Genomic DNA, 12958 nt, shown 5'->3' on the forward strand with positions numbered 1-12958 from the left:
CCATAGGTTTTTATAAGTGATAAGGGGGATTTAGGGTAGGGGGGGAAGTCTGTAAAAGTGATTGTTAAACTACATGAGAGAGACCCTTGGTGTTCAGTACTGAAGTTGAGGGGATGCTAGTGAGAAAAGAGCAAGCTATTGAAATCTGAAGCATGCTATGCTTCTGCTTCCTTCCAGCCACAAGTTTGTATTTTAGATTATACTCTGCAGAAATTAAGACCCTGAAATCAGTGCCAAATGCGGTTGAGATTGAAGGTGTGACTGCTCTGAATCAAATAGAAGTGTTTATGGAAAAAGACTCAGATATCCACCCTGAGGAACCAGTGTACTGAAAGCAATTTTCCCTTGTCAACCTCACCACAAACAGGCACTTTTGCCTTGGGGAGAAGCAGATGACTAACAAAGTATTGCTGAATACCATATTGGTCTGTCCCTTCCTTATTCCACTGAAAAGGATGAGGAATTGCAAACTGAACTTCTGTTATTATGAAAATTGACTATGAAGGTTATTTATCCTCCTTAGACAAGTGTCCTGAAGATACTATTAATAGGCCTCTAAACTGGCCAAGGATAATATTTTTTCATTTGCTTGTTTATTTGTTTTGCAGGTCCCCTGACTGACAAGTCTCACACCTGGAGAATCCCAGGAGAATCAACTAATTCCTCACTAGTGGCAGCACCAGTGGATTTCAGTGAGCAGCCCTTTCATGCAACTGAGAGCAGAACTGAAAAGGAAGTAATATCTCCTTCTGCAACCAGTAATCCAGTGACAGAGGAACCAGTTGTAGCTGTGAAGGACAAAGTATCAGTCCTGGGCTCACCTGATGGGAAACCAACAAGCCATATAGTCACAACAACAGTGAGAAGTCCCACTGCTCACTTTCCATCCGTGGTTCACGTGACTCCTTCAGAAGCCTCTGCTGTGGTCCATGAGCTTGAACCCAAAATCCCGAGTTCTGATGTGCCAGACACCCAGGACGTGCCCGAGCCCCGTTCTACTGTCCATGGTGAGGGAGACGTCGCTGCCACCCCCGCGGCCACAGCTCCAGGGGATGTTGTTCCTACACATGAGGAGGTTTCTGAAGATGGCTCCGGAGACCCGGTGAGGACTAATAGCTCTGACACCCTTTGCAGGGAGATGCCTTTAGTAGCATGTACTAAGTTGGTTTGGTAGGAATGGGTGTTAATTAGTCAAAAAGAGTGACTGGTTTAATAGGTTATGTTGGTGGGTTTTAGATGAGAAGAAAGTCTCCAGAAACAGACATGATGAGAAACATTAATAACCTGCCTTGTATGTCCCAACAGGGAGACTTCATCTTAACTAAAGACGAGGAATTGTTCCCCACCCAGAACTCAGAAGTACTGGCTGACTCTGAGAGGAATGCCAAAGCAGCAGGAGCCTCGGGAATTATGGACAGAAAAGAAGTTCTTGGAGGTACCAGATATTTTGGATTTCTATATTTTGAATTTTTGGTAAAAGCAGATTCCTGGAGTCTCCTGGCAGCAGAAGCTGCATTTGTGCAAATACGTCTCTGAGCAAGGACACCAACCTTTGATGTTAGACCTCTGAAATGAGAATGATGATTCTGTGTTGTCAGAACCCTAGCAGGGGCAAATGTTAGTCTACTAACAGCAGCTAGCAGTGGCTGCTTTATCTGTAACTTTGTTTAAGCCTCTTCCTTCACTCCTCTGAAAAGTTACAGTAAAATTTCTCTGTTGCTGCCCCAGTCAAATTACCAGGGTTGAACACCATAGCCTTGTGTGCTTTGCAGCATGGCCCAGTGGGACATCCATGTCCCCAGGATTGTCTGCTGTATTTGAGGAGGTGCTTGGTTTGGGAGGGGACAGAAGGACAAATTAATTTAAGTCATTAAGCCAGGAACAGGTAAGGAACAATCTGGAACTTAAAATCAAGTAGCACTATCTGGTATGGCATCTAGAGTAATCTGTCTTTTTCTCCCCTTCCAGGTGTAATTGCTGGAGGACTTGTAGGCTTGGTGTTTGCAGTGTTTCTAGTTGCATTTATGCTGTACAGAATGAAGAAAAAAGATGAAGGCAGCTATTCACTGGATGAACCAAAACAGTCTAATGGAGGATACCAAAAACCACACAAACAAGAGGAATTCTATGCATAAACACTGTTCTTCAGGACACTTCTTATTCCATCTTTCTTGGACTCTTCTCTCCCTGCACGTGGACCTCCTGGTGTGCTTTGCATTAAACTTAAGCCATATGATCACTGGGTTATTTGCCCATACCACTTTGCCATTGGAAATTTTATAACTACAAAGTAGATCTGGATTCATTGAACATTCCCTGCTTTCTTGCACAACTTGGTTTTGTTTTGTTTTGTTTTTTGTTTTTTTTAAACAGAACTGGAACTACAAGTTCCTAAACTCACTTTGGTTTATCTAAAGACTGCTGGGACAGGCGGTGGGGAGAAGACAAGGGAGCACTGTATGTATAAAACTCTTGATATTTAGGGAAAGGGCTAGCAAGAATAACCAATTATCAGTGCTCAAATTCTGTATAGCAGGGGTCCTTCCTTATTTAACTCATAGATGTGTTTTGAGTGTAACAAATGGCTGTGCTGGGCAGACATTTGGTACACTGCTATCCTCTAGCTCTTTCTGACAGCTGTATTTGGAGCACTTAATGCCTATGAAACATCAAGCTGAACTTGATCTCTGCCAAAAGGAGGTGTGAGGAAACAAATGACTGTCACATGGTTTAAAATAACTTATATTTTGGAAGCATTATCCCATACTCAGAACCAGCTCCTAAGCAGTTGGTACATACACTAGTGAAAAACAAACCCCAAGAACCCCAAAACTAAGTGGAGAGTAATTTTACCAATAATGTTGGGCTGTCCCACCACCCTCTTCCTCTTTCTCTCAAGGCTTAGGTAAGAAGTAGATTTTTCCAAGCAGTCTCATCTCAGACATTCCTTTTCCGAGGTGCTGAGCTGAGGTTGGCTGTCCTGCTGTGGATGATCTTACCCCGGGCAGTACCAGGTCACCGGGGCCATGTTGTAGCACCTCCCGTCACCGAGGTTGTCTCAGAACTTACTCTGCCCTCTGTGCCACAGGCTGCCTGGCACACAGGGCTGGGAGGTGGGAAGCAGCACATCATGACTGCAGCTAAGGAGTAGAGAAGCATCTGAAATGAGCCTGGGGAAGGCTGAGTGTAGGTGGCCTTAAACAGATACAGCAGTTGGTGTGCTTGACTCTCACTACTCTGGAGCAGCTCCTTGGAAGCTGTTCCTGCACTTTGGAGAGAAGCCACTCCAGGAATGTCACTCTAGTAAGGGCAGAAAAGCACCTCCTGGGCACAGTCTGGATGTCTGAAGCTGTGTGTGGTCAGTGTGCTGTCAGATGTCAGGCACTGGGGCCTCACTGGGGGTCTGGAGTTCCCCAGCGTATCTCAAACCGTGCAAACACAAGTGTGGTGTTCTGTACAAGCCTTACTTCTGCTCTGCCTTTGGGTAGCTTCTTGCCACTTCAGTTCCTCATCACTCAGTGCAGAAGGTATGGGATGGGTGGAGGAGTGTTTACAACTGATGTAAATATTTGTACTGTTGAGCCAGAGGGAACGATCCGAATATATTGGACAATACTGCAACAGTTGGTACAAATGTTGCACGTTAACAGACAAACTTAAAAACCTGTGTAATTTAAATGAAGTATAAAACACTCCTGAGCTGCCATGCAGCTAAAATTGGTGCCTTCGCTGTAAACACAAGAAAAAAACCCCAAAATGTCTTGATTCCAAACTTTTCTTTATGCATGTGGAGAACTTGTGCATGTGTGTAGCTGGCTGGTTTTTTAAGTAAAGCTGCAACAACAATTATGGTTTTTTGTTAGGGTTGTTCTATTTTCAGTTGTTTGTTATTTTGTTTTGGGTTTGATTTTTTTTACTGAATGAATTTTTATAGGTTAATGCAATGACCAGATGGTGTTAATTTCAGCTGTAATTCTTTGCTTTGTATAGGAATGTAGAAATGTTTGATAAGTCTGTCTATGAAAAGTTCTTGTAAAGCACAGGAAGATAAAGTAGTAAAATTCAGTTGTACCTCACAACCTTGTTAGGGGGAAAGGAAAAAACTGTATATTTTGGTAGTCTTAACTGACAGTTTGTGAAACAAACATGACATTCTGTGTTATTTAAGTGGTACAAATGAAATATGAGTTCTGTGACAGAAGATGCAACATCGGGTTATCTGTATGCCATGTAAAGGTATACTGCAATAAATGGCATTTTGGCAAGAATGTGTCTGACACAGTCTGTGAACATTGTTGTCTATAATACTTCAAAAAGTAGATGTTGTTTTTAAGACCACCTAGGTCTTTAAGGAATTTGGGTTACAGAACTGTGAATTTTGGGGCTAGAAACACAGAGATTCAGTTCAGCATTTGAAAGGTCAGAGTGTGGCCTGCCTTCTCTACCACCCTGCCCTGGGTGTCCTGGTTGCAGTGAGCTGCTCTTGCTGGAGGCACTGGTGTGGGATACAAATGGGCTCCGGTGGAGACTTGAATGAAAGGGCTTTGTTAGAGCCCTGCAGCGTTTCATGCTGGTTCTGATTTTGCCACCTCTCCTTGTGTAGAATGTCACCATCCCCAAAATGGTGATAAAAGTTGCAAATCTTCTGCAGGGCTTCCTCCAGCTCCTCGTCTTCTGCCCTCAGGAGTTTGAGAGCAGAGAGGGCTGTAGGAGGGCAGCCCCAAGCCTTCTCTAAAACCTGCTTTCCAAGATGAATTGGAGATTGTACCCCCAAGGAAGGAGAACAGAGTAGGCTTGTCCTCCGTGTTCTGCTGTGCAACATTATTAAATTACTCTGGGGTGCTATGGCTTGTGTGGGAGGAGATGGAGCAACACAGAAGTAGAGGAAAAATATTCCCTTCACAAAACAGGGAAATCAGGAGCTGCTGTCTGTCTGGGTGGGTCTTACTGCAGCTTTATAATTATTTACTTTTATAAGATTTTGAACTGTAAGAAATGTATTTTTTGTTCTGTAAACTGGCCATTATATTTTGAGTTTGCTTACACTGGAGGCATGGGAGGCTATGTTTACAAAAAAAAACTAGACATTTGGAGAAATCTTGGAAATCAGAAAGTTTTGAATCCAGGCAAAAGGATTGAAGGGTTGAATTTATAAGACTTGTTTCCATAGCTAAATACAGCTGAAAAGTGCTTTTTAACTTCATGCCAACTTTGCCAGTCCCTTAAACTGGGTGGACTGGTTTGCACTGCAGGGCCAGTTGTGAATTCACTTCCTTAGGGGCTACCAAGACTTTTGTTTCCCCTTTTCTAGTCAGTGATAATATGTGAAGTTAAGGCAGCAGGGAGGGGATGAAATTAAGTGCTAAGGGAAGTGAGATTCCTGTGTGAAAATCCTTGCAAGTGCAACACTTGTCTGATCCTCAGTGTGCACTTCAGAGAAGTTTTGTTGTCCAAAAAAGAATTATTTACAGGAGGGCTGGTCTGCCTCCTACTTTGGCACAGGTTGGCCTGGGTTTTCCTGAGTCACATTTCTGTTCACTGTGCTCCCTGACTTTCTTCTTCATCCATGCTGGAGCAATTATCACATTTGCTCTTGTTCACAAGTTAGATGCAAAGAATGCGGCTGGCAGAAAAATTTGACCCCTTCTTTGTTCTGGAAAAATGAGCTGGAGGGTGTAAATGCACTGAATGTCAAAGAAAGCAAGCTATGAGAGAAGGAGGACTTTTCACAATTCTCACTTTGTCAGGTTGTATTAGAGCCTATAAAGGAAGCTAAAGCAAATCTAAATGGCTGTATAATCTTGTAATTGAAATAGAGAACAGGAGAAAAAAGAGAGCCACTCTACAGGGGTGCTGAGAAGAAAAACTATGTCAGGCATTTCATAAATGCCTTATCTGAGTCTTCATCAGGACTAGTGTGTATATTGATGAAAATGAGTAGTGGAATGAAGGTGCAGGGTGAAATTTGCTCCATTTGAGATAGCTGCAACAGCAACAAAAAAATTCCCAAGCTTATAAATATACCAAATTGTTACTTAGCATTCTGGGGTAGTCTTTAGGTATAAAACTGCAAGCCTGATGGACAGAATTTTTAATAAGTTTGTCAAGTTAGAGGACGGCAATTTTACTGCAGAAAATGAAATGCAGTGTCTTCACTAAGGAAAGAGGAAAGGAAAAGGTGCAGCCTCAGCAGTATGCAGGGTCTTACAAAAGGATCTGATGGATAGAGAAATTAAAAGGTAGGATGATCATATGCAGCACAAAATAGATTCACCAAAAAGTAGATTGTGCCTGACTAATCTGATATCTTGCTTTTTGATTGCAGGGTTTTTTTCAGTCAAAGGCAATATTTCTAATTGAACTTCACTAAAGCAAGTTATCAGTGCCACACAGAAAAAAAAAATAATCAGAAGGAGGAAGCTAGGGATTAGTGGAAGAATTGTAAAGTGATGAGAAGTCCGCTAAAGAGCAGCAGGCTCTGCAAGTCAGAGAGTTGGTAGGGAGAAAAGACCTAATTTTGGGGACATCTTTCTAAATACTGTTTGACATAGAAAGAAATACACAGAATTATATTTGCTGTTGGGAATCTGGGCACCCTAGGCAGTTTAGAGTATGAAGGATACATTAATAAATATTCTGACAAGTAACATTTAGGGTCAACTTCAACATGACAAGGTCAGGCATGGGAAGAGGATAACAAAAGGAATTTCTGCTCTAACCTGAGAATAAAAGGGCTAGGTGAATTAGTGTGATGTAGCTGTAAGAAAGGAAAAAATAATACAGAATGTAGTAGCCAGCAAATATTTTCAGCAAGCGGAGGGAATTGTTGGCATCATGGGTATCATTTCACAAAGAACTGGTGGGCCCTTTGCTTACCATCACCTACACGGTCTAGGATTAACTCATGTTGGGAAGGAACAGAGGAAAAACATTATGTGGGAGAACAGAGTCTTTTCCCATAGTAAACTGATGGTATTTGGTTTGTCCAGCTCAGGAAAACACAGACTAACAGGTTGCTGTCTGCATGCTTGTCATGGTAAAGGACAGTACCAGGAATGGGGATGAGCAATTTAGGCAAAAGAATAATATGGGGACAAGAAAAAAAGAAAAAAAAGATTGGCTGATACAAATATTAAAAAAAAAAATTAAAACTTGGAGAATCATTCCATTAATGATGAGGGGGAAAGATTGAAATGTAATGAATAAAAAGCTGGATGCTCAGGAAAATGACAGTATAAAATGTTCCTGAGCCAGTGGGATGTCTATCAGCCAATAGTCTGTGCCAAAAACACAAAGACCAGTTAAAAACCTGTCTTCTTTCTTACCCAGTTGTTTGGATTTTTTTTTTTTTTTTTGGTTGATTGGTTGGTTTTGTTTGGTTTTTCAAATTTACTCTAGTTTATTACTCTTCCTTTACCATGGAAAAGCAGATGGGCAGCCTTCTAGAGCATTCTTTGAGATGACAACAGAAGGTGATTTGGAGCCATGTACTCTGCTTTGTGCACACACACATATATATGCACATGTGATTATGTGTATGCATCTGCATGGACACACAACTATGTGCTAATGAGAAATTAAAATAGGAACAAGGGGAGGCCAATCACTAAATTACTAAACTTTAAAAAGTCAGAAAATATTAAGTGCTTTTGAAAGTAAAAATTCCTACTTTAAATTTGAGCAAAGGATAAATAGGTTTGATTTAAAAATAAATATTAGGATTTGGACAGATCCTGGACCCCAGAGCACAGCTGTTGCAGTTTAACCAAAGCCACGTGACACTGTTATATAAAAATGTCCTCAGCATAAACCCTTACTTGTCTGAGCCAACCATCAAAGCATTCCTGGCCCCTGAGAACCTGTGTGGTAGAGAGTGGTATGCTTAACATGTGCCACAAGGCCAGGGGTCCCCAAACTGTGGTACTCCTCTGATATTCAATGCATTTGAAAATAATGTGCAGAGAAAAACAATCACAAACCCTCAAACCTCAAAAAATCCACCACCAAAACCTATCTCACCTACCCTACCTCTGGAAATCATAGGCAGGAGCCAGCTGGATTCCTCCTGCACACAGAGCTGGGGCTGCTGCAGGTGACTGAGGTAAGGGCAGAGACATTGAGGAAAGGAGTGGGGCAGCCTGGAAGAAGCTTAGGCTGATGCCACCAGTGCATTTCTCCCTCTAAAGAAAGCCTGAGAACCTGTGCCTTAGGAGACTGGACAGCTGTTTCCTTCATGTGGCAAACCAGGTTGCATCTCCTGAAAGGAGAGGTTTGAGTGCCAGCAGAAACTCAGCAGGAGCTGAGAAATGCAGGCTCGGCATAAGACACCTCTCTTTTCTGGCACCCCTCAGATTTGGAAGCAGTACGTGCTGAGAGCAAGGGGCTGCTTCTCTGGAGATGCTCCCCAGGCATGAGCACATGCTGTTCATGAGCTGCTGCTGTGCTTGGGGGATGTGCTGGGTGCCAGTGTGTGACCACAAGGAATCAAGAGTTTGTTATTCTAAAGACACACACAGACTGCCTCACACAAAACCTTAGCTGAGGAAAGCTTAAAAGTGTTGAAACTTAGGATGTCTGTGCAGGACAAAATCAAACCCATTGGAATTGAGGCTGAAATAATTTCAAAAGGCCATTAAAGAGCATTGTTGTATTTTAACAACCCTCCCCCAGCCAGACTACAGCCTCTCAAAATAAAGCAAAAAAAATAAAGAGTTGGCATGTATCTAAACAAGGGAGCAGATGGCCTACCTAAGTGCGTGTCTGTCCATACCTGGAGAAGATCTGAAAAGCTGACTTTGCTGGCAATCAGATGTCATCTCAGTCATGGTCAGAGGCCTTCAAATCCCACCTCTGAATGGGCACCAGGGCCTGGCCAGCCCTTCAGGAACTGGCACATAGAGAGCAGGACTGTACGTGCAGCCACATGCAGCACACAGCCCTGCTGTCATCTCTCATTCTGTACATCCTGGCCTAGAGTTGCCTTTATGAATAACTTGATGCAATAGTTGAGTGTTCAGACTACATAGCACAGTGCAATGGTTCAAGAACTTCTAGGAGTTTTATTGTTCTCAGGGTGGCACAGAGAAAAATATGAATGTGTTTGTTTTGGAGCAATATTACCTGTCTTTTGTTCAGACTGAAAATGTGGCTTTATTATTATTATTATTATTATTATTATTATTATTATTATTATTATTATTGCCACTAGTGTCCTACTGGAAGAAAAGAGAGTTTACAAATGCTCTTGAAAGTGCTGGTTGAGTCTGCTCTTCCTGCTCAAATAGTGCAGTTAATGTTTGATAGCAGCTGCCTGAGAACACAAGTCTTTGAACTGTTTATTGTTCTTGGGAGGTGGTTTGTCTTTTTTATTATACATTTATATATACATTGGAGCCTGGCTGCAAGTTTCTCAGGCATGACATAAATGATTAGAGCCCTGCTCAGAAGTGTTGTCATTTTTAAGGATTCTTTTCAGATGTTACCATCTCTACTTCCGACCCAAAGCCGCCATGCGCTCGCACCACTCCAAGGAGAGGTTGTGTGGTTGCTGCACAGTGAGGATTAGTCACACATTAACCACAGCTGTAAAAACACATCTCTGGGAAAATCACAGCCAAACACTGAGCCCTTTGAGGCTGCTGCTCGTTTCCAGGGGTGGGTTTCTGTTCCACTCTGCTCCAGCATTATTGTACAATACAACGTTGACTGTTCACTGGCAAGTTCACTTCACTTGAGGTACATTGCAGCTTTTCCTCTGACCCTCCCCTACCTTCTCCACTTCCATGGGCCATGGTGGTCAGAGGTCTTACAGGTAGAGCCGAATCAGCCAGTTTGGTGTCTCTAAACCAGCAGGTCCTGGCAGGGGAAGGGGTACTCATGCTGTTCCAGTGATAAGCTACATGATTCCAGTGCTACCTGAGGAAAAGCAGGTGATGTCAAATGATGACTTAGGGCTTCAGACTTTTGGTCTGGGAGGAACAAGGGTACCCTTGCTCATTGCCAAGATGACAACTAAACACTGTGGCAAGTTCTCTTGCTTTTTGCTCAACAGGAAGTCCCCATTCATCACCGCTGTCCTTCACTCAACATTCTGCATAGTTCTCAGCAAAGTATAGATCCTGCATTCAGTTTCCAAGTCCTCTTCTTCACACCTTTTCAGAGGTAGTAAGGCTGGAGAGCTTAGAGAAGGAGGAGAAAAAAGATAGCAGCATACCCCCTAGGAACATGTGACTTCTTAGAGCCACTCTGTGTCAAGCTTTGGCCTCTAAATACTGCTAGCGGCACAGTACACAAGTCAAAGTTCCCAGGAGCATATCCCAGATCATCATCCACCAACCATGTATTCTGTTATGCCCCCACTGCTGTTGGATTTCATGCAAAGGATGACAAACCTTCTGAAAGGGGATATTTTTTGAGGGGAACAAAAAGGCAGCACAAATGAGAAATACACAATAAGGAATGCTTTCTCCAAAGCTGCTTTGGGCAAGCAAAGAAAAGCAGCACTCATGGAGAACATGTAATTACCACGTCCTCTGCCCCACCCTTGCCTTCTCAAGAGAAAATTTCTGTATTTACTGACTTGCTTCAGGCCTGTGTCACATGTCCCATTGCAAGTCAGCAACCAGCAAAGTCCCTTCCACATAAATAAGGGAGGTTCCTCTAGATTCCTATTGAGTATATCAAAGAGAACTGGGCACAGGGAACAAGGCAGTCCAGCTTCCTGGTGTTTCTGAAAGTCATGTCCCTGTGTTTGGGAACTGAAGCTGGGATTCCTCAGCCAGTTTCTGTGGTTCTATTAGGATTTCTGAAGCCATGTCCTTGCCCTGGCTCCTGCCTGAAAAGAGAATTTAGGTTGAGGTAGGACTCATATAATACCATAATATGAGTTGTATTGTTCTGGGAAAGTGCATGTTTTCTATGCATTGAGCTAATTTCCCTCCTTACCAAGCACCACTGCCTCTAATGCCTGCTCCAGCTTGTGTTCCTGGTACCCCAGGAGCACATTTCAGACCATGCCTCCCCTTCCCCACCTGCAGTAATAGAAGATTACCAGGGGCTCCTCACATTTTCTCTATGAGGCAGCATAAACTCCAACTTCACCTTGAGCATGGGGACATTAATATTGATCTAGGAAACACCTTACAGAAAAAAAAAAAAAGATCTGAAATTGTTCCATGCAGAGGGTTCCTACACTGATCACCAGTTTCATAAAGAAGAAAATAAATCCTGCACAACACAATCCCTTGGCCAGTTAGGGCACTTTGCATGTTCTTTCAGCACTGCCTATTGAAGAGTTTGCTTGTCTTCCCATCAATCCTCCAGCTCCTTTCCATTGCATTCATCCATGTTAAATGAGATATAAGCAATGAGAGCACCATGATACAATCTTCACACAGCACTGCTGGCATTTCCCCTCCAGAGGCAGCTACACAGCCTTCTGTGCTGTGGTTCTTCTTCAGGTACACAAGGACTCAAGGGGGGCTGAAAAGCATGCTGAAATTTCAGGAATAAGCACTTCAATTTTTTTCTGTCTCCCTGCCTTCCCTCACCCACTTTAATACTAATGACAATCTTGGACCCAATATTCCCTTGTTTATTATAGAGAACAAATATATGTTTTCAGAAGTTCTTGTACTACATAGCAAAGAAAGGCATCTGAAGGCTGCTCCCTGCAGTCTGGGCATGGTGGCAGAGCTGAGGGTCTCTAAATCCCATATGCATCTTGCTCCTGCAAAAGGAAGAACATGGTCACATTCTGAGGGCAGGGCTGCTCTTTGCACTTCCAAGAAGCAGCATGGGGACACACTGCCCATGGGCAAGAGAAGCTGTTGTCAAAACCTACAAGAAAGGGCTCTCCATGTATGTAAACAAGAGGAAATAGAAAAAAAAAATGTTGGCCTGCTGTCCAACAGGAAAGCTGAATTAGTCACCAATAACACAGGAAAGGCAGAGGTTCTCAACACTTTCTTCAGTCCTGTCTTCACTGCTGGACCTTCAGCACAAAAATCCAGGCTGAGGCAAGCACAGACCCACAGTCGGTGAAGGAGGAGTAGGTCTGTGAGCAATTACAGGAGCTTGGCCCCTGCACATTGATGGCTCTGACAACATCCACCTGAGGGTGTCCAGAGAACTGGCTGATGTCATGGTTGAGGTGACTGTAATAATGGAGAAGTCATGAGGGTTGAAGGGCATCCCAGAAGACTGGAAGAAGGTTAAGGTCACCCCCATCTTCAAGAAAGGCTTAAAGAAGGACCCAGGAGATTATAGGCCCATCAGTCTTACTTCAGTCCCTGGGAAAGTTATGGAGCAAATCCTCCTGGGGGCTATCACAAGTCAGATGAAACATATGGTTGGGAAAAGCCAGTACAGATTCACCACAGGCAAACTGTGCTTGACAAACCTGATTGCCTTCTACAATAAAATAACTTGCTTGGTTGATGTGGGGCAAGCAGTGGACATTGTTTACCTAGATTTCTCAGAGGCTTTTGATAGTTTCCCACAGCTTCCTCCTAGAGAAACTGATGTGTTACAGTCTGGACAAGCCATGGGAATAATCTCCCCAGGGAAGAGATGAGTTCCTCAGCCCTGGACACTTCTGAGATTTGACTCAACAGGATAGAGGGCCACCTTGCCTAGACCAGGCTTTTGCCAAGAAAGGCTGGACCAGATGAACCTTGAGGTCCCTCCCATCCAGATATTCTGTGATACACAACTAATCCACTTTGGATGTTGTGTGTGGTAATGCTGCTCTCCACCATGGTCATCATCTGTGTTTTAATATCTTTCTCTATTAAGGGAAAAAAACATTGCCTTACAGTAGTGATTGAAAAGTTAGTAGAGAGAAGGCTGAAAAGCTTTTACAATCCTACAGCAAAAGTCTGTATAGATGCATATAATTAATAAAATAAATTTGTTTGAAAAAATCTGTGCTCAATCCTAAATACAGTCTCAGCTGGAG

The 12958-nt window shown here is 43.0% G+C and overlaps 1 protein-coding gene and 1 long non-coding RNA gene across 3 annotated transcripts in view; one reads left to right on the forward strand and one right to left on the reverse strand.

Annotated features, from left to right (window-relative positions):
- The window catches only part of SDC1 (syndecan 1), a 25978-nt gene extending 21710 nt beyond the window's left edge, over positions 1-4268 (forward strand). For both annotated transcript variants that reach the window (XM_021525348.3, XM_085574501.1), the window contains exons 3-5: positions 609-1102; positions 1306-1435; positions 1969-4268. In XM_021525348.3, coding sequence (XP_021381023.1) covers positions 609-1102; positions 1306-1435; positions 1969-2135 — 791 coding nt within the window. In that variant the 3' untranslated portion in view covers positions 2136-4268. The remainder of the gene's footprint in view (positions 1-608; positions 1103-1305; positions 1436-1968) is intronic.
- LOC146767788 (uncharacterized) overlaps positions 2432-12958 on the reverse strand; it is a 28122-nt gene continuing 17595 nt past the window's right edge. The window contains exon 2 of the long non-coding RNA XR_014953564.1: positions 2432-11728. This is a non-coding gene — a long non-coding RNA (uncharacterized LOC146767788). The remainder of the gene's footprint in view (positions 11729-12958) is intronic.

This window comes from Lonchura striata, chromosome 3 (genome assembly GCF_050655825.1).
Source record: "Lonchura striata isolate lonStrDom1 chromosome 3, ASM5065582v1, whole genome shotgun sequence".
Lineage (NCBI taxonomy): Eukaryota > Metazoa > Chordata > Aves > Passeriformes > Estrildidae > Lonchura > Lonchura striata.